The sequence below is a fragment of the Cinclus cinclus genome, chromosome 1 (assembly GCF_963662255.1).
Source record: "Cinclus cinclus chromosome 1, bCinCin1.1, whole genome shotgun sequence".
Taxonomy (NCBI): Eukaryota; Metazoa; Chordata; class Aves; order Passeriformes; family Cinclidae; genus Cinclus; species Cinclus cinclus.
The window spans coordinates 38,419,472-38,444,642 of NC_085046.1; the positions used below are offsets into that span (position 1 = coordinate 38,419,472).

Sequence of the window (25,171 nt, forward strand, 5' to 3'; positions counted from 1 at the left end):
ATATTAAGGCAATAAAGGGATGGGGGGGTCATAATATATAAGTAGCTCTTTCTCAGAGAGGTTTCCTGATGTTACAGATCCTAAGGTAGTTGTGCTAGTTTTATGGATTTAAAAACAAAAAAAAAGGACAACTTCTTTAGGTAGTTTTCACTTCAGGTCTCACACTCTTTACATATATCCTGACATGTGCTGCTATCCTGCTAGGTCAGAATTGCATTCTGGATGTGTTACATTTTTTAGAAAAAGGCAGGAGATTATAAACCTCTCCCAAGATTAGGTACCAATCACAATTTCCCTTTAAAGGCTGATATCCAACCTGCACACATGAGTGCTATACAATTCAATAGGCTAAAACCAGAACATGGGTCCAAAATTGTTCTTTTTGAGAGCCTGGTAAGTTTCATGCCATACATCTAAATAATTTGGTACTTTAAAATATAGTTTTGAGGCTGTAGGTTGTAGTTCTGCCATTATTTGCCTTACTTATCTCCCTTTAAATTTTAATAGGAAAGACAAATTAATGTTTATTATAGAAAGAAAGGTATGGGCCAATTTGCTGTAACAATATGGTTATATATAGTAATTTATTCAAAATTATTATGAATAATTCAATTTTTTTTTTTCTTTTGTAGCAGTTGAAACTCAGAGCACCAGTTCTGAGGAACTTGTTCCGAGCCCTCCTTCACCACTTCCACCCCCTCGTGTTTACAAGCCCTGTTTTGTTTGTCAAGACAAGTCATCTGGATATCACTATGGTGTCAGTGCTTGTGAGGGATGTAAGGTGAGTGCCATCATTCCCTTTCCTTTTATAGGGCTGCATTTTGTCTTAGGAGAGGGAAAAACCAATGCAGTTTGGTGTGATTTGATTGTCTTCAAAGACAGCTGTAACTTTCTTGCATGAATTAATTCTGATTCATGACTAAAGACAAGTAAATTACCATCATTCTTGGAATTAATTCCCTTCGTAACTTCTGCCAAATATGTCTTTCAGGGACTTCCTTAAGTACTCACTCGCATGAGAATGTGGTCATAGATGTAGAAATAATCAAAGAATAAACAGAAGACTTCTTGTGTCTTCATTGTACATCTGTAAGTCAGATATTTCCTGAGATCTCACATGGCCCTTGGCTGCTCTTGGCCTTTTTCTGTGTACTTCTACCCCTCTGTACCCAGGGGGTGGAATTTGGGAACAGGATCTGATCATCTGGAAATTTTTGGTGTAGTCTCTAGCTATGTAACTAATCTCAAATGAGTTTGGGAATTTGAAGATTAGCAGGTTTGTATTTGCAAAATTTAATCTGTCGGTCTTCATTGCTGGCACATCTGCCAGCTGCCTTCCAGTGCTGTGATTATCAGAGCATGAATTGATGACTGTCCATAGGATGCAGTAATAAAACACACCACTCAAAAGTAGAGAATGTCTGCAGAGAAGACACCCAGCAGAGAAGCAATGTCAGCAATAATTGGAGGTGTGCACACAGTGTGCACTTCCATGCATGCAAGGAAGAAGGTAGAGTGAAAAATGGTAAAGAATTATATCATAGGGCAGATGCTCTCACAGATAAATTTGATAGCATACCCTAGTGCAATGATCTTTCTAAACAGTTAAAGAAAAGACCTATGATTTTCATCCTTTAGCTTAAAATAGATGTGTAGTGTTTAGTACAGTACTAATGCATACTGAAAATGTGACAGGTGCTATAGCCATATAAATAAAGTTCTTAGAACAAATTAAAAAAAGGCATTTTGCTGGTTTATTTTTGTGAAACTGTATATTTTCCACATAGTGTGTAGGTAGCCGTTTTTACTTTATCCTTTGAACCTTCAGCTTCTTCCATGCTAGTGGCCTTTTGTACTTACATAAAATATCATAGTCCTAGGTTTGTGTCATTAGACAAAAAACTAAAGGATTGAAGTCTAGTTTCCCCGCTATTTTATAACTGTGGATACTGAATGAGTGAAAGTAACTTCTTAATCTCACCTCAGTTTTAGAACCTCTTTCTGGTATTGAGGTTTTTCCTTTGATGTCCTATTGGTATTTTTTCCTTTTAGATACCACAAAACTATTGAAATTTAACTGTTTGTTAAGAAGAACTATGGAAAGAATATTCTGTAGCTGATTTCCTTAAGAAGGAGATCTCATAATACTCGGATACTAACATGCAAATGCCGGTGGTGTAACTTGCTCACCCACGTTACTTCTAAGCACAGACATAATTGTAGACTATGGCAGAAAGGTCACGTGTCCCTAAGAGTTCATGCTTTTTGAAAAATATGCAGAAATGCACTGTAGGACTTTCACTGTCCTACTGCAAATCATCTTCATAAATAAAGCAAGATCTCACTTGTTAAAATACATGAGGAAATCCATCTTGTAATGTGTTAGCCATTACTCAACAAGAACAAAAATACTATCTTCACTTATTTGCTACATTGCAAGATGGGATAGTTCAGCACTTAACAATAGGTGATGTTAAAAGAAGAAGAAGAAAAAAGATAAGTTACACACAAAACCTGTCAGTCTATGCAAAATAACAAGATTCCAAAGGAGCAACTTGGCTGCTTGGGACTGGTAATATTTGGGTTTGTTGATGCAACCTCTGCAAGAGGTTGGACTAAGGTTTTATGAAATCTCTTCCATGGATTGAATCAAATTCCTTAGTGAGTGCTAGAACATGATATGGCTGCTGAATCAACCGCCAGTCCCTTTGGTGGACAGTCAGGTGCCACATTTGCTGTTGAAAGTTGTTGGAGCTTTCAGGTCTACAGAAGTGGTGAGCTGTCAGCAGAGAACAGACAGCAGACTGCAACACCACAGGCCACCTCAGAAACCTGTGCTGTCAATTTCCACTCTTTCTCTGAAGAATACTACCTTTTTCTCTTGAGCCCTTTTGGACTGTTTGGTTTATTTTTCTTTTCTTTCATCTTTACACTTGCTTTCATACAGCTTTCATCAGCTGTTACTCCTGTACCTCAAGACAGCTACCACCTTGAACTTCTGATCTGTATCCAAACAGGTTTCTGCCTTTTCTCAAGTCTACTTTCACCCTCTGTTCTCAATATCAGTTCTCCATGCACCTCTTTTCTTTCCAGCCTTCTTCATGCACAAGTTAGCCAGTTGCTTTGCAAGTTTCAATAAGCACTGAGAACTGAGCACTGCTGCTCGAGGAAGCCTTCTCTCCTGTGGATCTCTGCCTTTCAGTTGATTAACCTAAGTTTATTAGAGAGCCTGTGTTTCACTGAAGGCTTCTGTTTGGTATGGAGCTGTAGTTTCATGCTGATTCTCTGGTAAGTCAAGGGAGCAATAATAATAAGGAAGAATTAATGTTACAGTTTTTTGTGTAGATAGGAATCTCAAATTCATTATCCTTTTACCTTGAAGACACATTTCTGTGCAATTTCAAAGAGCTCTGTTTTCTTCAAGATTTGTCACTAAAGCTGACCAGCATATTCAGAATCTGCTGGGATGGGGAGAGGCAATCTCATTCTATAAAAAGCTAGACTAAAATATCAGCCAATCCCTTTCTTTCTCTTTTCATCTAACCGTGTTGCAATTTTCTTGTTTTTCACTTCTATTTTCCCTTCTTTTTTCTTCATCGAATTCGCAATCTCCATTCTGTGATGTTAAATCTTAAATTCACTCATATTTTCTCCTGTGTTTGCACCTTCCTCTGTTCTGAGGTCCTTTTCTCAAGTCTTTTCCTTTTTTCCTTTCTGAATCATTCACCTTTCACTTTGAACTCCTGGCAGTCTTGTTTCCTAAGGGAAACACAAATGGAAAGCTGTGCTCATATCATATTTATCTAATTAGGACCCAGATAGTTTGTTTCTCTGTGCAGGCTTTTTACTGCTTTTCTTCTAGTGTTCTCTCTGTTTCCTTCTCTTTTGCCTTTCTCCTTTGAGCTCCAGTGAAGCTGCTGCTATAGTAATCATTATTAGTCATCATCTAATGCAAGGAACAGTTTTCTGTCCTCCAGGTTTTGGGTTGATGGCTGCCTTTGATTCATCAGGCTTTCTTTTTCCTGGCTTTCAGGACTCTTTCCTTGCTGATTTTTCAATATCTCCTTAAATAGCTCTTTATCCACTTCCTGATGTCATTCCCCAAGGTTCAGTTCTTTGGTTTTCTATTTAAAAAAAGCATTGTTTACTGCCCTCTTTTTTATGGTAGACCAGTGGGGGATGTCATGGCAATATTCTGCTTATAACAGGTGTATATTTAATTGAGACCCTTCCAGCCAGGAGCCCTTGGTGAGCTGGGGATGGTGACTATGACCTTGTGATGTTCATTTTGGGAAACACTGTATTGTAAATTTTATCTTCCCTCAGCTGCCACCAGCCCATGGATGATTTCCAAAGTACCCCCATCTCTGACTTTTCCCCTTCCATCTTTCCCATCTTTCCCTGGCATGTTGTCTTGCTCACCTCACTGCTACCTTGGACACAGAGTTTGTGAAGACAGAACTTTCCCTCCTCTCTTTGTGTCATCACCAACTATAATGTCAATTCTTTCAGACATCTTGTCATGATGATCTCATTTCTGATCTGCAGTATTCTATTTTACCCTATCTGTTACCATTTTTCCTCCAGAATCTGAGAATCCGGCTTCAGCTGCCTTCATTGTCAAACCACTGATGTGGCCTTCTCACATGGAGCTGGGGCTTTCTCCTGTCCTCCCTTCCTCAGTGAGTCAAGGATGACTCACTGTCATCCTTGATTCTTATTTTTTCAGGTACCTGGGAACAGGTACCTCCTAACCTCCTTTGCCAAATACTTTAGTGACCTTGCTGTCTTATTCGTTACTGGAGTCTTCAGTACTCTGCTGTAGTAGGAAGACTGTTCTGCGGCCTGTGTTGATATACTAAGCATTTAAGGTTTTTAGAAGATGGAGTATTTCATAACAGGCACTTGTGAACCACAGTAAAATTTCAAAATGGTTAAAAAACACCCCCAAAAATGTGCTTCTGTGTTTATTTGAGGGTGTTACACAAAACGCAAAAGCGTATGTGCCTCATAGCTGGTCATTGGCTTTCTGCATGTGTTAGAGTTTCAAAATCAAGCTGACCTTCACAGTGTACTTTTATTTTGTAAGCAAAATTCCATAGATAGTCCATCTTTTTATGTGTAAAACAGCACACTGGCACTATTCAGCTTGTTTACAACTTTTCCATTTTGTAAACTGCATGGCATTTCAGAGGTGGGTTTTGGAATCTACTTCTGTTGTTTAATGATCTCAGTTACAAACTTCTGAGATCTTTCTTTCCCCCTTCCCCCCCCCCCCATCTCTGGGTGTTGCTAGATAGCACGCAAACAAATTCCATCAAGAAGGAGCAATTTGGATTTATCCAGCTCGTGTAAGTGGTAAGGGCTGACTGTCACCAAACGCTCAGCTCTTTGGTCCTGACTTGAGTCATTGTTGTAGCCAGGTTTGCAGAAAGGGGGACTGAGAGTAGTGGGCTGGATTCCCCACACAATGCCATCATTGTGTGGGTGAGGAGGAGAAGCTGGTGTTCTGGCAGCTTCGGCTGTCTCTGAGAGACTTGTCTCTTGTTCTGGGCATTTAAAAGACGGCATTCCTCTGCTGACAGTCCTGCCTGGATTACTGGCTTGAATTCGGTAGGCAGCAAAGATGCCTAGAGCAGTTTCATGGGAGAAGACAGCGCAGCATATAAGAGGGTAGGTTTATGGTCCAGCAGTTTTGTCTGAATGATGAAGATGCCTCTCTGCCTGTTATTGGTGCTAACAGACAAAAATACAGATAAATCTGCTTCAATACTGAGTGATCCCAAGTTGGCTTTTATCATAAAATAAGGATAGCTTTCCTTCTATCAGTGTTTTCATATAGAATCACATCTAATGTGGGATCATTAAATTAAAAGGGTAGCCACATTTAATATATTTTCAAGAGTCTTCAGCTATGAAAATATCTCTATTTGTTTGACATATTCCTGACTCAAATATATATTTTTATTATGGACTTGAAACAATATGAAGAAATAGGCATTGATATAAACCTTGACATTTAGGTCTGTTATTTTGTAGGACTGACTCCCCAGAAGAGATAAAATATGCACAGGGGAAAAAAATAGAGAAAATGAAAGAGTTTTTGCTTCATTCAAATTTGTTGTTAAGCTTAAAATATTAAGCTTAGGAGAAAAACTGTTTTTTTGTTACAGTTTTAACTTAATCGCTCACAGATGCAGCCGGAGGCAGTCCCACCACTCGAGGCCCAAAATTGCTTGCCTAACTTTAAAGGCTGGGCTTTCTACATTCTGTTGAGAGAGAGAAGCTCCTCTGATTGCTGCTTCAAAGCATCTAAACCAGATCTGCTCTGGGTCACCCTCTAGAACAGCCTGTCCTCATGAGCCTTTGAGTTAGGTGCCCAAGCACAACTGTGTTAATATTCTCTGATATGACGTTCCCTGCGATTATGTCCCTCTGGATGCTGAAGGGCTTGGGGTTTCCCTGATGCAGGCCATGAATCCCTGATTGGCATTGGTACAACAACTGCTTTACAAAAGGCTACACAGAAAGAGAGAGAAAGAGGAACTGGCTTTCATTTTATTTGTTTGTTTGAAATTTGATGGCAAGAATGTTATTTCCACCCTAAATGATATCATGGTTCTATGATATAATGCTTTGGTCTGCGAGAAATGTTGCTGAGAGACCTAAAATATTTTATGGATTGTTATAAAAAAGTTCTCTTTATGGAACAGATCTGTCCCTTTGGGACAGATGCCTTTTCCTTTTAATAATGTCTCTTACATCATGTGAGAACAGATTTGCATTTTCTTAGGCAGTTCTGGGATTGTGGAGGGATCTTAAGCAGCAGTTCTTTTTGATAACATCACTCTTGCACATGTTAGCTTCTAGCTATAATATAATTATGTTTAAGCCTATATTTATGCCCCTTTACGAGGAATTAAGGATCCAGACATGGAATTTTCTCAGCTATTTAGCAGTAAAAAATAAAAGCACACTTCATAAAGCTAGCTAACTAACATTCCATGTATTTGTTTGGTATATTTTTCTCGGCATGTTTTAAACACCTACAGCTGAAAGAGAAAGTAAGAAATGTAAACTTGAAAATATGTGCACAGTATGATTTGTATCAGGGAAAGAAGTAACATTGTTTGCAGCAATGCAGTGGGAAAAGCTTCTGTTGGTTCAAAGAAAAATACAGATCAGCTTGGATGATCAAGCTGTATTTGTCTCCATTTAGGCTGTATTAGTGACAGTGCCAGCAGTAGAGATGCATGCTGTCATCCATGCACAGCTATGAAAAATTCCTCAAATCACAGAAAATTGCTCCTAGTTTCAGTTAAATCAACAATACTTTTTAGAAGGTGAAAAATGCATTTTGAAATACATTTCTGCATACCATTAATACAATCTGATCTTAAACTGTAAGCATTTTGCAGCATAAGCTATTCATTTGCAGAAAGCAGTGCCATATGCAGAAAGACACTAAATGAGTTGCAACTGCTTTAAATGTAGTACTGAAAACCTGGAAATTTTATTCATTTTGTGGTATCAGAGGAGACCTGATTGTTTTAATGCCATCCTTGAAATTTTAGCTTTTCAAATGACAAACCCAGGAAGGTCAGGTGCCCCATGAAAAAGGTGGTATTTATTTCAGTAAGTTCTTAATCCTTTTTTTGTTTGGTTTTTTTTTTTTTTTTTTTTTGATTGGAAGATAAAGCTTTTGACAGATCCTGAATTTGTTTAAAAAAGTTTAAGATGGGGAAGCATATATTAGTTGGAAGCACTCTGAGAGCAAGCAAACATGATGAAATAGGTGGGATCAGGAACAAAAAGTTTTTCTTACCAGATTTATTAAAATCTCTCTCTGGGTTGTGTGAATACCATGAATGAAGAAATAAAATTATTTGTTCATCATGACAGACAGAAAAATGTAAATTGTGTTTGTGTGACAAATATGCTTTCCAGTGCTTTGGACCCAGGCTGTGGGCTATAGCTCCGTTGCTCCCCTGCACTGGGCTTCTGGAGCAGAGATGGACAAAGAGCAGCAGTGTCCTCATGAGAGTACAGCACCTACATCCACAGATATTACTCCTCTTACCCTGCCTGTTGCCTTGTCATAGACCAGGGGTTCATCTTAAGATGTGGGAATAGTTGCTTTTTTGCTTATTGCTGTATTTTTTTCTGGCAACCATGCTGGTGCTATAAAAGCACAGAGATTATCCCAAATTAACTTTGTAACTGTGCTAAACCTCACTGCTCCACTTATTTGTGAGCATAAGGGCTAATGTGCTGTGGAAACAGAAACTGGAAAGTACTCTCTTATTTTCCATGAACTGTCAAATAACGATGTATAATTGTTTGGCTTGAATCTTGCACTCCCTGATATCAGTGAAGGCTTTCTCAAAAATAAACAGCAATGTCTGACTCTTGAACTCTGATGTGTTGGTGACCAGCCACATTTTGGGGTACAACTTTGCTGTGCTGTGCACCTGGAAGGTTTCTGGTAGCAAGTGGTGTTCCTCCTGCAGGCAGGCATCTCCTGTGGACACTTTGGGTACAACTGTCCCGTTTCAGAGGCCAGTAAGAGTCATCTAAGGTAGATGTGGACTTTCCCATTGTATACCAGCAAGCCATAGTGCCCATGATGGTTCACAAGAGCATTTCCTAATATAAATGTAGCCTTCATGCCTGCTTATCTTGCATATCTTTTCAGGGTCTTTGGCCACCAATTAGTCCATAACAATTACAGTGTTTTCATTGTTGATATTATTAATAAACTAAAATAGTTGAGTCTTACTCTTTTGGCAGTGTCTATGCCTTTCCCTATCTGGGAATATACATTGTAAAAAGAAGAAACTTCTAATTTATATGTGGACGTACATATTGTTGCTGGAGTTGAATGGCTTCTCTCACCACAGCGGATGATAAAAAGTCCTTGTAGTTATATTTGTCACAGCTTTCACCTGCCCATAGCTGTTGTGATTTGTCAGGAAATGGCTGAGAGAGCTTGGGTTCACACCAGATCAGTAATGTGTGTGTTTTTACAACACCATCAGCAGAATTAAGTAAATTATATCCACATGTAAAAGTGCTGTCTGTGCAAATCATGCCATGAGGTACCGACCAGAGATGCCAGAAGAAGGTGGGCTGAAATTCAGGCTTGCCTGCTGAGAAGTCCCCTGTTTTGCATGCAGGGAATGTGGAGTGTGTTTTTATTTTCCTGTCACTAAGTTCTAATAGGTTTTACTAATTCAATTTTCTTCTCTAGAAAGAGGGGAAAACCTTTTATTTTGTTCTTGTCTTGTCAATGTATTTCATACCTCTCTGTTAGTTTAAGGACCACATATGGCCTTTAATTATAGTTGTAGAGTACAGGCTGTTCTATGCACACTCCGCAAATTGTATAAGTGTAGAAAAAAAATGCAGCTTTCCACCATGATCTTTAAAAGTACTGTTTGCAGATGTAATCCAGCAAATACAGAAATAGGGACATCAGAGCGAACATCTCAGACATTAAATACTCTGAGATTTTCTGATAACACTACTAGCCTAATTTTTTTATACTATGCCATATTCACGCAATTACAAATGTATAAAATTACAATGAACTAGCTTTCATTTTCTAACTCTGGAACTTCTAAAAAAAGCGTGGTTAATGAGAAGTTGATAGAGAAAGGTATACAACTAATTTGTTGAATTTAGATTTAGGATGCAACCCATAAGAAAGTGCACTGTTTTTCCTGTTGGAAAAAAGAACAGAATAATAGTTTGCCAAGAGTAGTTCTGGCTGAGTGTGATTTTGGTGCTGGTGAGATGGTTGAGGTCACTGTTGTTCTTTCTTTAGGCATCTTTTCAAATTGTAGTTTGAGTTTTTCTGAACAAGTACTTAAAGTCTTTCTGATTGGCACATCTTAGAGACGTAAATCCAAAATTATGGCGTTTCATAATGGTAGAAAATGGAATTAATAATTATCAAATTCTGTTCACACTTAGTGTTAAGTAGATATTCAGGTGCTCTTTGCTACAATTTTGGAATTTACTTTGAAATATACAACATTTTCTGGTTATTGTAAATCAATGTCCAATTTGTAAATGATCAGCTTCCCAATTTGCAGACATACTTTGGCCTTGGAAAGTAGCCTTCCATCACCATCTGCTCTTACTGACTGACCTGATAATGGACACAGAGGTTCTTTCTAATGCTGAATGAAGTGTTCCTTGGAGAAAATTTCCTAGAGGGGTATTTGCCTTAGATTCTTCTGGAAATGGAGTGCAATTGAATTTGCACCATGGATCACAGAGCTGTTCAGGTTTGTGGAGCTGGTCTTTGTCTGTACTGTAGCAGAAAAGACAACTGGATGTAATTTTCCACAATTCAGTATTTCCAGTGAAGTCAGCTTTAGAGATTCTTTATTCAATTTGTTTATTATATACATTCTTCTTCTTCACCCTGTAAAACAAAACAAATGCCTTACTAAAAAAGCAGTCTTTCACTTTTGAGTACCCATTCAAAAGAGCAGAAAATGACAAAATTGAGATTGCAGCCATGTGCCTATGTTCACTCTTTGTATCTGTGTTGTACTGTAGTCTTGAAATATGGATACCTTGTCTCCTGAGAATCATGTAAATTACATACATGTTGTGTCCTTTTTCCTGTTTCTTATTATTCTTATTATTTCAGAGGAACTTCCCATATACAGGGGACACCTCTAGGTGTGACATCTGTGCCTCTCAGTACTCCAGTTATGAAAATTTGTAGTGTTAGATAAGTCATGCACCCAATTCTGTAATTAGTAATTTTAGTATGTTGGCTTGAAAACTGTTTAAGTGGTGTGCTGCTGCAGCTGTTTTGCCAAATATTCAAAGTCCCTACTCATAAATTGCTCTTCCTTTTGATAACAAGCAGGAGCCCCCACAATGTCCACAGCTCAACTTAGGAGACAGCTGAGAAGTAGAAAAACATTTTTTAATGTAAACTCCCTTATGATTTCATGTGGCCATGCTTAAAATGTCTCATTTAATATGTTTCAGTGGGAAAAGTTACTATGCAATAAAAAACTGGATCATAATACTTATATTTTAGAGGGAAAAAGTATATTGTTTCTGGATCCCCTGTCTGGGATAATGGATACATAAATTATAAGGTGAGACACAGTTGCAAGTAGTGCCAAAAATGTAGATTTGGTTGGCTGTAAATGTAGTCAGTGATTTCACTCCAGTTATTCAGAACCCAGTGCTGGTGGGGAGAGCTAGCAGCCCCCAGCCAGTGCACGTGAGAAGGGTCTGCCATTGCCTGGTGTCAGGCAAACTGATCAAATGCTTATGAAGCAAGTTTGTTCTCATTTTAGAGTATCTTTAAAAGCGACAATTTAATGGGACCCATTACTGTCAGCTGTGGCCAGTTCCCTCTCCCTTCTGCCAGGCACTTAACAGGGAAAAGCAGAGATTTATAGCTGTGGTGTAACCACTCCAATGGGCTACTGTTCACTACTCCTGCGAGTGTCCTTGCTGGCTGCTCTCCAGATGAATCTTCCAAACAGGAGAGAGGTCTTCCCTGTCTCTGGAGTGCTTGCCTTGCTTGGAGCCCTGTGCACCTGTGATAAATATATATGCAAATTGTTAGGTCCTCACCTCAGTGTGCACCATGATCCTTACATGCTTTCTTTTGGTCCAAAAGAGTGGCACTGCTCCAGATTTAGCAATATTTAAGCAGAGCGTGTAAGAAAGAGAGCTCTGCAACCCGTCATTTTTTAAATGAATGAGCACAACCATTTTTACTTTTTTTTTTTTTTGATCAGGGGATCAAGGCGTTTCTCAGATGCTGCTGCAAATGGTCTTACCCAGTTCACATTTGTCAATACTAATGCACAGTGGTTGTTACACTTACAGAAACAAAAATGAAAACTACCTTTTTTTTTTTTTTAAAGGAAAGAAAAGGGAGTGTTAGGTGATCAGAATAGATGCAAGCACACCATCCAGGAACCAAATGGATAAGCTAACTAAAAAGACCTTTCATCTTACCCTAAGTCCATGTGATTTTCGCAAACTGAAAGAATGATCGTCTTGTGATTATACAAGCTCTGTGCTTGAATCTGGCCATTGATTGGAGTCTGGCAGGGGAGGGAGAAAACAGGAAAACATCTTGCTAAGATTTTCCTGTGTTAGATTAATCAGCTCCAGTTCATTCAGTCATCTCTGAAAGGTCATGTTTTCTCGTTGTCAAAGTTGCCCAGTCCGAGACTCTCCTTTGCTTTGCACAGCTTGGCTGAATGATCCACTGGGCAAGGTGGATGCAGCACTGCATTTGTCCTGAAAGCTGCAATGCTTTTATAGCATCTCAGTGTGATTTGTGTTCGGGTTTACAACAAGATGCATCTCTCTGATCAGTGTTATCCTAAAAGTCTTTATTGCTTGGAGGAACTAGTAAGTTGATTCCTCTGGCTCTGTTTCTTCAGTTGCTAATCCCTTGCATTGGTACAGACTGCATTTCACCCACCTTTCCCATGTTGTCCAGACCATTTTGACCGTGGGTGCTCTGACTGTGTACAGAAACTGGGCAGGGGGATATGGCCACCATCTCACTCTTAAAAGTGGTGGATTTTCCAAGCTGGTCCAGCTCCAACTCATCCCTCTGCTGTCGCCTTTGGTAATGAGTTTCAGCTGCAGTATGGAAAGGTAATTTTCCTTGACTACTGCCAGTACTAGAGAGCCAGACTTGCATATTTCTGGGTGTTTACTTGAACTCTGTTTTCTAGTCTCTAGGCATCCAAGTTTCACTAAACTCTAGGCTTTAGAGGATTTTGGCGGATAGTTCTATATTAGCAGAATTTCTTTGTTGCTGAAAGCAGGGGAATGAGAGTACACCATAAAGTAGTAAGTACAAGATATTACTTGCCAGATTTCAAGAGATCTGGTACAACATATTTGTTTAGATGTCAACTGTCAAAACTAAGAGCAAAAAAAAAAATTATGGGGAGATAGTGAACGTGTGTTGATGAGTCATTCAGATAGATGCCTGAGAACTGTACCAGGAAGCATAATGCTCAAGACATCTGGTTTATTTTGGCATGTTTATGTCCATGTTATTTCTTCTGAGTATTTTTAAGTTGCTTTCTGCATTGTTTTCATGTGTCACTTCACGCCTCCTCAGAAACTTCTTTGCTGTGGATCGGGTGTGTTTTAAAACTCCTCCTAGGTCAGACAAAGAGAATAGAAACATGCTGGGTGTCGAAGGTAAGCAGGGGCCATGCTGTGGCATGGCCAAAGCCAGCTCTTTGCCAGCACCCACAGGCACCCACTCAGCCAGCCAGGCTCAGGCTGGGCTGCTGCATTGGCTCCAGGTCAGCTGGGGCGAGAGCAGGGAACAGCTGGCTGTGCACGCAAACTGTGCAGATCTCTCTGCTAGCGTGAGGGGAATTGTGCCTCAGCCAGCTTGCAGGCATATATAAATATTTGTGGCATAGTTTGCATTATTATTTCAGCTGAGCTCTAAACGTTCGGTTGCTGATAGCAGGAAAGAAACTAGTGCTGCTATAAATTTCAGATGGTGCAGAAATGCAGGGATTTTTGTACTGGCTGACAATTAAATAAAGTCCCTGTGCCTCTTTTGATAAATAACTCTGCTGCCAAATATGTGCAGGAACTCTGTGAGCCTTTGTGGGGAAGGCTGAGAGGGGGAAAAGGAGGAGGACACAAAACCTGCCTGTGCAGGGAATTTCCTTGGAGCGCGCACACACACACACACACACACACACACAAACCTTTCTCTCATGTAGGTTTGTGTTTGAGCTTGCCCTTTCCTCATCACGTGTTTCTGTCTCTGCCAAGCAGCTAAATGGAGAGGTTTATTCGAGAGACTGCTACAAGTAATTGCAGCATGGTAATTGCATAGCTAACATGAGTCTTTTCCTTGTCCTGCCTGCTGCAGGAATCTGCATGTCGCTGCAGGGGCATAGCTTGGTGTAGATTTTTTGTTTGTTTTTACTAGGAGGTCCACTACTTTGTTAGAATAGCTGTTCTTTAGTGTCTTTCCATTGTAGCTCTATGCAAAAAAAAAAAAAAAAAAACTATTAAATTTGTGACATTGTCCATGGAAGATGGTCCCCCCGGCCCAGCCATCCGAAAACCTGGTGGATAAAAACAAAGACACGAATTATGAGTGTAATCCAAAATCAGTCATACAACTGAGGGATAACAATTTGAAAAGTCTTCTGTGATACTGTGCTTCCATGCAGGAGGGCAGCTACATAAATGGTTTGGAAAAGTGTCATTCTTTACGAAGAAATACTGCGCTTAATTAATTCTTGCTCCTGGGAGGTCAACCTGGGGCACTCATTATTGTCTTAATTGGTGGTATAAATCCTGAGGCACTGGAGGGGAAGAGAGGAAAAAAAAACGATGAGCAGTTTGCAACATACAGCCTTTTGGATAAGTGCTAGCCAGTTGTACAATGATCTTAGTGACATTTTATGGTTTTATTGGGTTATAGGTCTGATCCTTCACAAATTAGGTTAAAGGGAATTGATTTGCATAAACAAAAATATAAAACAACAGCAAAATGCAATAATTCATTCCTGAGTTCTCCATTAAACTGTGTGAAATAACTCAGAAAAGCACTTCTTTGATCTCCTGTTATTTGTATTAAATTATATTCATTACTCTTCCCATCTGGAGTTTCATAGCAGGCCAAAAAATCATCCTACAGACATGACTGAAAGGAAGTTAACTGTAACTTTTTAATTATATACATTCCAGCTCCTTTTTTTTTCTTAATTTGAAAAAGCAGATGGAAGCACATACCAGCACCTTCCTCTCCATTTAAATCACTGAAGTGGAGAAGCAGAAAAATCTCAGCCATTCTTTCCCCTCACATATTGTTTCAAGGTGATGACTGTTCTGTCTGGAGACTTTGACATGTTTGCTAAAAAGGTCAGGAGTTCAGTGAAAATCGAAATTGTGGAAAAATACGTGCGTAGTCCTAGGGATGCTGTGGTATCCTTGCTGGATGGATCTGGTTGATGCAGATTTGCAGCTGGTGGAACACATCTTCCCTGTGTTGTTGGTAGCTGCCTCTCTGCCAGCTGGCCAGCAGAAGTGTTTCCAACTCCACAGAAAAAAAAAAAAAAATCAATGTTTTGATGGTTTATAGAATGTTTTTTACATTAAACCAAAGTTTGTGGAATCAAGATGTTTTGGTAAGGGGCACAATACAAAATGGTGGCTTTTCCAGCCTCTCCAGGAGATAATGGCTAATCAGCATTACTAGCCCTGTGAACAATTTTCTTCGAGCTCTGTCATCAGATTTGTTTTTTTTCCCTATGAAGCCCGTAAGACTTTTCATGTTAGACTCTATTAGGATTTGTCAAACATGGCCTGCTGTGTCTTTGCTGGTGAATTTTTGTAGTTGCAGATGAGTGTCCCCACTGTGGTAGCTTAGAGAGAAGTGACACGTTCCTCATCTGCTCATCCACATCCTTTGGGCCCTTTTCTCTTTTTAAGAAATGAGAAAACCCTGAGATACTTCAAACTTCTCCATTTATCTTACAACAATGAAAAGACAATGGACCTTTTTGCCCCATAGTGTGTTGCTTTTAAATCCAGAGGTTTTACATTTCCACATGCAAGATGTGGGATGACAGCTGCTTATTTTTATTGAGTTTTGAGTTTTGTCAATTCAAAAGAATGAAAGTCACTGCCACACTGGTTTCAAGAGCAAGTTTAGGTTTCTTTGGCCATAGAATCTTAGGGCTGCTCTTCATCTGCAGAATAAATGGCTAGGCAGGCAGAGGTGTGGATGACAAGGTGGAAATACCAGCAATGACAGACAAAGCCAGAGCCCTTCCCAGGGTGAGCTGGTGCTGAGCTCCTCCACCACTGGCTGGCTGGCATATCTAGGTGCTCTCTACCACCTAGTAAAATTTGTTTCTGCAAAGATCTTTCTGTCCTGCCCTGACATACATCATCAGCACAATTTCCCTGCTTTCTGGCAGCAAGCCTTCCTTTACTTATTGTTGTAGCTGCTTCCATTTTGTGCCAGCAGTGGTTTCCAGCCACAATATCAGACAATTAATTTGTTTATTCTGCAAGCCGTGACTTCCAAAGTGTGATAGACAGTGCAGACATCCTGGAAAAGTGCTGTGCAGCTGGGAATAAGCTCATTTGAGCTTCCTTTTAGGTAGCTGCTTTGGTAGCTTTCATTACTTCTGGGGTCTCCTGCTCTGGCTGCAGCCATTTTGCAGTGTGTTTTGTCCGTATGGTATCACTGAACAGCACATGCTGGGTTGTAGGTCTTTTGTAAGCCTTTCTATGCAGCTCCAGTTGCAGGTTTGCACGTTACCTTGGCCTCCCATAGTAAATATCCCTGGTTAACAAGTAAAAATTACGTGTCTGCCCAAGTTTGACTGTTGAGCCTACTAGGATTTGGTGGGGCAGGGTTTTTTTTTTCCCTGACTGCTGCCACTAATTATTAAAAATACTGCAAACTACATTTAATTCATGCTGGTACCTGGGCAATTCCCTCATCACAGAACAAAGCAGTTTTGTGCAGATCACATCACTGAGAGATACCTTAAATGTCTGTTGATGCTCCAGAGAGAGCAGGAATGGGAGCTTTACCTACTCTAAATACATTTTACAGGGTGAGCAAGGATAGAGGGTAACTTAAATGATTAAAATAGAGAGATTGAAAAGAGGCCGTGCATCACAAACATTTCTTTTGTAAAAAGTGCGCATATTTGCCCTTCCCCTATTTCAGAATTAAACTAAGGGCAGAGGTTTCAGGTGTGTGGTAGGCTGGATTTTCTTTTCAGTTGTTACTGGTATTTATCTTTCCTATCAGAACTCAGTCAGAGTTTATAAATTACTAATAAACTGTACCATGGAGAAGTCCTTCCTACTCCTTTGTTTCTTTTACGATAAAGTAGCAATATGCCTCACTCAGAAGCTTATTTTGCAAATTTACCAAAGAATGGCCTCTAAATCTGCAGGAGTCATAGCTAGCTGCCTGTATTTGGGGGTAATCAAAGCTGAACCAGATGAACCAAGCAGGCTGTTCAAACAGATTGAGCTTGCAATAGCCCTTCTCTGCTGATTACCCTGTCCCTGGCTGGCAGTGCAAGTTTTCAGCTTGTAAGCCCACTATGCCTGCAAATAAGACTTGGCATGCCCTGTGCTGGCAAAATATTTTTAAGACATTGTTGTGATCAAATGATCTATCTCTTCATGCATGTGCATAACTTGAGCTCTAAATCATCTTCCTTGCCAAAATCAACTGGACAGTGAAGGAAAGGGAGTTGTATAGATTCCCTATACAAGTAAGGGAAGCAATTCATGCTAGCAGATCTATAAGACTTCATAAGTTTAAACACTTAACCTTATCTTGAAGGCTCATCCTTAATGAGGTCCTTTGTATCTAGATAGCCAGTGTCATAATGGCATTCAAAATATTACTGAAATAGTTAATATTCTCTTTGGGCAGTCTGTTCTGTACTGAGCTCTCAAAGTTTGACTCATTCACAGGCAACTGCTGCAAAAGTAAGTGGTGAATGGGATGAGGTGGTTTCTTTGGCATTGTTGAGGTTGGATTGACTAAATAGATTATTTACTTCTATGCAATAGACCTAGGAAGCCAGGTTTGTTTGCAGCTTGATACATATGGTTTCGCATATCACTCTCTGCTTTCAGTGCGGCAGATAAGATATCAACACAATTAAAAGTGAAAAATAATCTCTCTGCTCTGCCACTGGTGGATGCTCAGGGAACACACGCTGATACAATAGATTTCTGAATAATTTATACTCAGCATTTTTTCCTTGCACTCGGTAAATGAGGATGCCTAATGTGGCATGGTCAGAGTGATACTCTATCTGTCATCCATTAAGATAACAAGATTGGTGGGCCTGGGAGGAGCTGGCATGATACACAGAAAAATGAGATTAAAAATTGAAATGTTTGTCCAAAATGTTCTATGTAAAGGATGCTGATAAAAGCACCTTAGAAACACAGAATTAATTCAAAAGTGTGATTTCCACAAAGCTTTGTCTTGTCTAAAATAAAAACACAAGATTGATGTTCTTTTCAAAAGTTGTGGATAAAAGGAATATTGGAGTAAATCACTGCTCCTGATAGGCCTTCAGTAGCTTCCTCTACTTTAAATTCAAATACTTTATAGGTGCTATCAAAAACAATTATGTCTGACAGTAATGCTTTATGTCTCACAGAATGGGGTGGGTTTATATTCATAAGGCTTTTTAAATTACAAAGAAAGAGTTATTTGTGATTGTCTTTTTGCACTTGAGTGTCTCATCTCCCATCACAGGGTGTTAATTTGGACGGGATGCTAAAATATTTGCACAAAAAATGACTCATGTAAATATTTAGCCAAACAGATTAATTTTGAGGTGACTCTATTATAGTAGGTAGTATAGTGTTTCCCAAGAGCCAGTAGGCACTAGAAGTTGATTAATTTATAAGCAGCAGTGGTTTTCAATTTCTGAAGTTTATGACAACTTTTAAACATCAGGTTACATTTGGATTTTCTTGGTTTCTGAAGAAACTGTTGGGGTTGCGAGATCAGATGGGAGTCATTTGACAGAAAGCACTTGGAGGAAAACTTAGGCTTGCTTCTGACTTCAGTATTTTTAGTGAAAGGGCCACTGTTATTATACCTCTGCTTTTTGGAACCCAACCTTGAAAGGGTTGAAATGTGCTTTTCCATTTAACTGGGCAGCAAGCACCTGTTCTGCCATCTCCATGTCCTGCACAGTTTTTTGTCACTGTAAAGCTGCAGTCGAGGTCCAAACCCCTGCAGAGGGAAATGTACTCTGTTTTTTTCAGCCCAGATTCAGGAAATATCTCTGAGCATGATCCTGCTTGCAGTCCCATCGATAACTTATGGCTGCACTGCACCAGGCTTCTGGAGGTGGGTGGGGAAACTGAGCCCCCAGTGCCCAGCAAATGATGCTCCTCACCCACCAGTGCCTGAACTCCTGTCCCTCCCCCTAGTACAGCTTGGTTTGGGGTTTGTGTGCAAAGATGATTATAATCTTAGTGCCTTTCCAGAGGAAAATTTAAAAATTCAGTCTTTTTGATGATGTATTTCTGAACTTTTAAAATGAGTTTGTCACAAATCTTTCAAGGAATGATATTCAAATGCTGGCTTGGGGAAGAATACTTGTGAGTGAGCCCTAATACATTATTGAGAACCGTGTCCTTTGACCAGGACCACATTACATCTACTTTTTTTCACCTGAATATTTTGTGTACAAGTTCATTTTTATTTATGTTCCATGAGTAAATCCAGGAAGAAATACAGGTCTTAAAAAGCAATTTATCAAACAGCAGTCAAAGCTGCCACAATTAGTATACTCCTCTATATCTTTCTCTCTGTGGAGAATATTGCCTCAGGAGGTTAGGCTGATGAGGAAACTGTCTTCATTTCAACCTGGATATCTGCTTTTCCCAAATTTATTCTTCTTAAGCCTTTTTTATTAGTAATGAGTTCATGAATGCTTTATACTTGCTGTCTGCAGATGGATCACATTTTTCAGTTGTGCTATTTGGTCAACTTTGTCTGGCGAGGACTGAGGCAGCCTCCTCTGCTTTCCTTCCTGATGGGCTGTAATTAAACCCTGGCTTGCAAGGAGACACACCCTGCAGCTATATATCAGAACAACAGATCAGTAGGTGCTGTTAGCTAGTGGTTATAGTTTGGTAAAGCACAGATATGTTTGGAGAAGACTGTTCCTTCTTTCCCCAGTATTGGGTGCCTTGTTCATTTGGGCCATATTGTTTCTTGCCCTATCAGGCTGGTGGTAGGAGAGTAATGCCATTCATTGGTGGCTGTGGGTGTTAAATCACCTGCAGCAGCACTGAATTAGGCTGGTGTGGCTGCTATAGAAGTTACCAGTTTCAGCTTGTCCTGCATCTTTCCAGCTAGAAAGTGATGACCAAATAAGCTGTAGAGAGACTCTTGAAACAGCACGGGTCACACTTTCTGCCTGTTGAATTACACCAAAATAGATGCCATGGATGCCTCACTATTATTGTTAGCCACATCAGCAATTACCTCAGAGCCGGGCATCACAGGTGAATATCAAAGCAAGAAAGGAGTGAATATTGGCATAAATTTTCTTTTTGGCAAGTAAACAAATGTGCATACACTTGCCATACCTGCCACTGCAACAATTCAGTGTTAATGATTAGAAGCGTAGAATATAAAATAGCAGTGTTTATCGATAACTTGAAAGGTTTTAATTATCCAAACAAATAGCTTTAAATTCTTCTTCTGTGTCCAGTAGCTTAAGGAAAAGATGTGGAGAGTTTTTATTTACCTCTTTGATGGCAGCAATAAATATCTCCTAAATCAGAGGAGCTAACCACAGGATGAGGCTTGTCTGTGCAAGAGCTGCAGAAAACTTCTGCCAGGGGGTTACGTGATTAAGGAGGCATTTTTCAGTTCTGACTGAATCTGAGGTATTTTCATAACATTAGCATCTATAGCACGTTGGTTGTGCAAGGAATTTATGACCAGCCCTTACTGCCTGCCCTACCACTCCCTGATCATATAGCCAGAAAGTCTCACTCAGCTCTGAACCATGGGAGTTTTGTCTTTTGAACTGCTCACGTATCTCAGTGAGCACTTTGAGGAGAGTCAATTTTATAGCTTACCATGATTGCATCTTTAGACAAATGCATTGTGGGCACAGAGCTATTGTCTGCTGCATCAAGTTTACAACTTCCCTGTAGGGTGTAAATGTGGCCAGTTGAAGAGTTTTAACCTCTCAAGCCCTCCAACAAATATTAAATTGTTAACTATTCTTCCATAATGCTGTGATGTTGACTGAAATTTGACCCTGGTGCTTGCTGAAACAATTTTCAAAATCTGAGTGAGAAGGTTAAATAGTGCTGTCAAATTTCCAACTGTCTGTTGCAAAAATACTTTCACTGAATATCTGTAGGTTGAGCTCTAAAATGCTTAAAGTAATCCTCTTTTTTTTTTTCTTCATTATTATATGATATTATCTAAAGCTTGGGGTTTAGTTCAGATAAAGAAATTAACTTGGTTTTTGCCTTTTTTCTGTGTCACCTAACCTTACAATTTATGGCTATTTTTCTCTTTTTTACTTGTTGAAGGAGGATTTCAGTCAAGTGGTGTTCCTTAGGTACAAACCAGACCTCTAGGTTTCTTTGATTTCTGTTCAAGATCATTGTAATTACTTGATTATTTTCACAGCTGTATCTGAGTAAGAAAAAAGTGCTGTAATTGGCAACTTTTACAAGTTCACAACTCAATAACCTGATACTGGAACTCTTCCACCTGCAGAAGCCTCATTAATTGCTGTAGGAGTTTCAGCAGTTAAGAGACCTGGGTTTCAAATTATTTCTCTTTTGAGGTGCTGCCTTCAAGATAGAGAATCTCTGCAGTAACAAAAATAGATGGGACCTTAAGGCTGAGAGAGTCTGTTTGTTATTGGATGAGTGTCTGACTTGCAAGTGGATCTGTTAGGAGGGCTGTTGTTTACCCAACTCATTACTTACATTATAAGCTCAAACCATTTTTAGTTGAGCTTTTTTTGTAAAATCTAGTACTTCATTTCCTGAATGCTCTTACTAGTTCTAGCTTTGTTTATTTTGGCCTTAGGTTGCATTAGATAATTGTTTTTTATTTAAGAGATGAGTCTTATGTTGCAACAAACAGTACTAAATTATAGTAGGACGGAGTCTTTAAAGATGCCATACTACAGCCATAACTTTGAATTTATTTTGTTATTTTAAAGCAACATTTGTGCCTGTCTCTAAGGTTTATGGAAAGCTCAGAAGCTTACTTGATTTCTTTTTTTCTTGATTCCAGGGCTTTTTCCGCAGGAGTATCCAGAAGAACATGGTTTACACATGTCACAGAGATAAAAACTGTGTTATCAATAAAGTTACCAGAAATCGCTGCCAGTACTGCAGACTACAAAAGTGCTTTGAAGTGGGAATGTCCAAAGAATGTAAGTTGTCTCAGGAACAATTTGTTGTTTGTCATATCCTACATATATGTGGCAGTCCTAAGGGAAAAAAAAAAAATGCAATTATGTGATTGAAGCCAGTATCTGCCTTCACATGGAGGGAAAGGAGTATGAATTTGGTACAAAACTTTAGACCTTTATTTACAGACTTCTGAGTGCTTAACTTTGCAACCTGAAAGCTGTGTGTTCTTACTGCCTGGACGTTTCCTAAAATGTGAAACACGTTCTTCTCTAAACCTGCAAAGCCAGTAAACCTGACTAAGCAAAGCACACCGAAACCCCAAAGGATTTTACTCTCCATTCTTTTCTATAAATTTCTGGTTTGCCCTTTAAATTAACATTTTAAAATATTTATGTGGAAATATGTGATATTCTCTTTTTCCTGTTTATTGATATCCCCATCAAGACTGAAAATATAGCTAAAAAAGCCTTTCTTAGTTCCCATGGGGTAGTGCTTCTGAAACTTTCTCATTTTTGATTGGATTGATTGCAGTAGCAAAAAAGTCTCTGGTGTAGTGATCTGTTTGATTGTTGAGGGTTTTTACCTCTATCAGCGATGTTCCTGGTGTCAGTAGGTCAATTCCAGTAATAACCACTACAGAAATTTGCAGTGTGTGCATAAGAGAGGAGGGAAAATTGCCCAATATCAATTCTTAACTTTAATTCACCCACAAGAGTTTCTTGGGGAGAGTTTTAAGATCATAAGAAAAGAAAAATTGACCATGATGAGGCATTTATGTCTGAACTGTGATTTAAACCAGTTTTTATCTTCAGCATTTTACATCCCTGAACTATGTGGGACATCCCAGTAGTTCCCTTCTCTGTACTTAATCAGGAGCTAGAGGTCCTAAAACTACATTTGTCCCTCCTCGCTGCATCCCATTTCTCTCTCCCACCCTCTCTTTCCTCTCAGAGAAATGAGAAGTGGAGAAAGAGCCAGATACATCCTTAGGGCAATTGTGCTATATTTCCAGCTCCTTTTCATGGAAATGTGAAGTTGTGGTTATTGGAAAGTTTCAAGCTACTAACAGAGAAGATCTTAGGATTTTCATTATTTCACTTTCCGTGTTTGGTTTTTTAAATTTTCCTGTGTGCCTGAAGTGCACTTATTTATACTTAAGTATAGGTCTGTTGGAGTGGAGACTGTGATGGGAGTAAAGGAGAAGGTCGGCTAAATGCAAAGATATAAGATTGAATGAGGAGGATTTTACTGATAGTTGTTTCACTGCATATGTACCTGTGCACATGAAGCCTTCTTTTCTTCGGGGGAAAAAAAAAAGTATGGTGCAGTTTGGAAGAGAAGGAAAAGCACTTTTTTCACCTGAGGTCTTGTTGGTCTAGAGTTCCTAAGGACTTTATTGCTGACGTGGAAGACTAATCTTATTAAATGCTGTAACGTCACATCGGAGAAGGTTTTGGAAGTATCAGCAGTATTTCTAATGTGTTAACCAAAGTTACTTTGGATAAACTGTAAAGAATTACTGCCTTTTAGGTGATGGATTGTTTTTTCCCATAGGGTAGCTGGAGCTTTGCCAGCAGGAATTAAGGTTTTGCTCTGCCTGTTTCCTGGGGTGAACTGAATGAAATTGCCCTTTGGCAGTTGCCTTTATCTGAAAATTCTACAGGCACTGGAAGGGGAATAACAGGTTGGAGGGGGAGCAGAGGATGGGGGGAGAGAAGTGAGGGATGTCCTCTGGCTGCATTTCTGTAGAAGACATTTGCAAAGAAAGAGAAAAATTATTTTAAATGTCACCAGTTTGAATGCAGTGTGTCTTCTGGGCTTAAGAACTAAGTCTGAAGTGATTCTGTGTTATCCCGTCATAAACAAGAGCTTTTAATCTCTTAAGAGATTTGAGAATCTATTTTCTTATCTGACCTTCTTTCATACATATCTCTAGGTTTCGACTCTATTTCTTTAGAAGTTTATGTAAACAAAGGCACATCTGTCATCTGGGCTTTTTCTTACCAGATAGAGGTTTTTCTTTTTCCCCCAGTGCATTATTCACATTTTATTTCTTTTGTCTTCTTACAGTTCTGTTATCTTGTAATGTGAAAGCCTTGAACAAAGGACAGCAAAAAGTATCAGAGAAATCTCACAGGGAAACAAGCCTACAATGCTCAAACCAGTCCCAAATGGGGAAAGTAATCGTGATGGCACCTGCAAATAGGAACCCAAGGTCTGTTCCCAGGAGCCAAGGAGGAGTAGATGCTGGTTTTCAGTATACAGAGTAATTTGTGCTTAAAAGCTACAGTCCTCTGTTCATTTGTTCTGTCTTTAAAGGACATGCAAAAGTACCTGCACATGCAGCTCCCTTTGAGCTTAATGAGTGTTCCTCACAAACATCAGAGGAGAGATGGGAACTGGGTGCATAGCCAGTATGATAAGTAGGGTTTTAAGAATGGGGGTACAGTGTTTGAAAGAGAAGAGGTACCGAGCATTTCTTGTATGCTCTTATCTTGCTTCAGAGAATGAAATGAGATGATGAAGGAATGCACCAAATTTGCATTTCTTTGTAGGTTGTTTTGTTCCTATAGGGGAAAAAAAAGCTATCTTCAACCCCTGTTCTACTCCCCAGATCTGATCAAGAGAGGTCAATAACTACACTACCTCCAGGGCAGGAGTGGAGCTATTTGCCTTGTGATAATATCTGCAAGACCTGCTGAAACTCGATCCCACTAGTGTAGGGACCCTCTTTCATTGTGTCGTCCCTGTTGCAAAAAGTTTGTGCTCCAGATAGGCAAGACAAAGACTGTGATGGGAAACGACTTAGTGGTGACTGCCTTATCATCCTACAGCAGGACAAAACACAGCTTGAAATAAAACCCTGCTGTCTTTAATCAGATACCCTTCCTTCAGAAACTCCAGAGCTTTGTCCCCGAAACCTGAGTTGCAGCTCCCGGTTCAGGGTCTGGAGCCAGTCCCTCCACCGGCACCGCATCAGGTTTGGGGATTGCTGAGTGACTGTCCCACCTCAGCTCATGTAGGACCGCTTAGGGGAGTGTAGCTGCAGCTGAGGCTCTGGACCCCACTCTAAATTACTTCTGTCCTTCATAGCCTCCCAGTCTGTTTTATTTTTTTTTTAATTACCACGTAGAGACAAGCAGTGATCACGCGGTATTCTTTTTTTGTTTGTTTGTTTGTTTGTTTGTTTTGTTTTGCTGCTGCTGAAGTGAGAAGG

The 25,171-nt window shown here is 39.5% G+C and overlaps 1 protein-coding gene across 5 annotated transcripts in view; it reads left to right on the forward strand.

Annotated features, from left to right (window-relative positions):
• RARB (retinoic acid receptor beta) overlaps positions 1-25,171 on the forward strand; it is a 191,030-nt gene that overhangs the window by 124,426 nt on the left and 41,433 nt on the right. For all 5 annotated transcript variants that reach the window (XM_062496318.1, XM_062496310.1, XM_062496327.1 and 2 more), the window contains 2 exons: positions 633-781; positions 21,833-21,974. In XM_062496318.1, the coding sequence (XP_062352302.1) occupies positions 633-781; positions 21,833-21,974 (291 nt within the window). The remainder of the gene's footprint in view (positions 1-632; positions 782-21,832; positions 21,975-25,171) is intronic.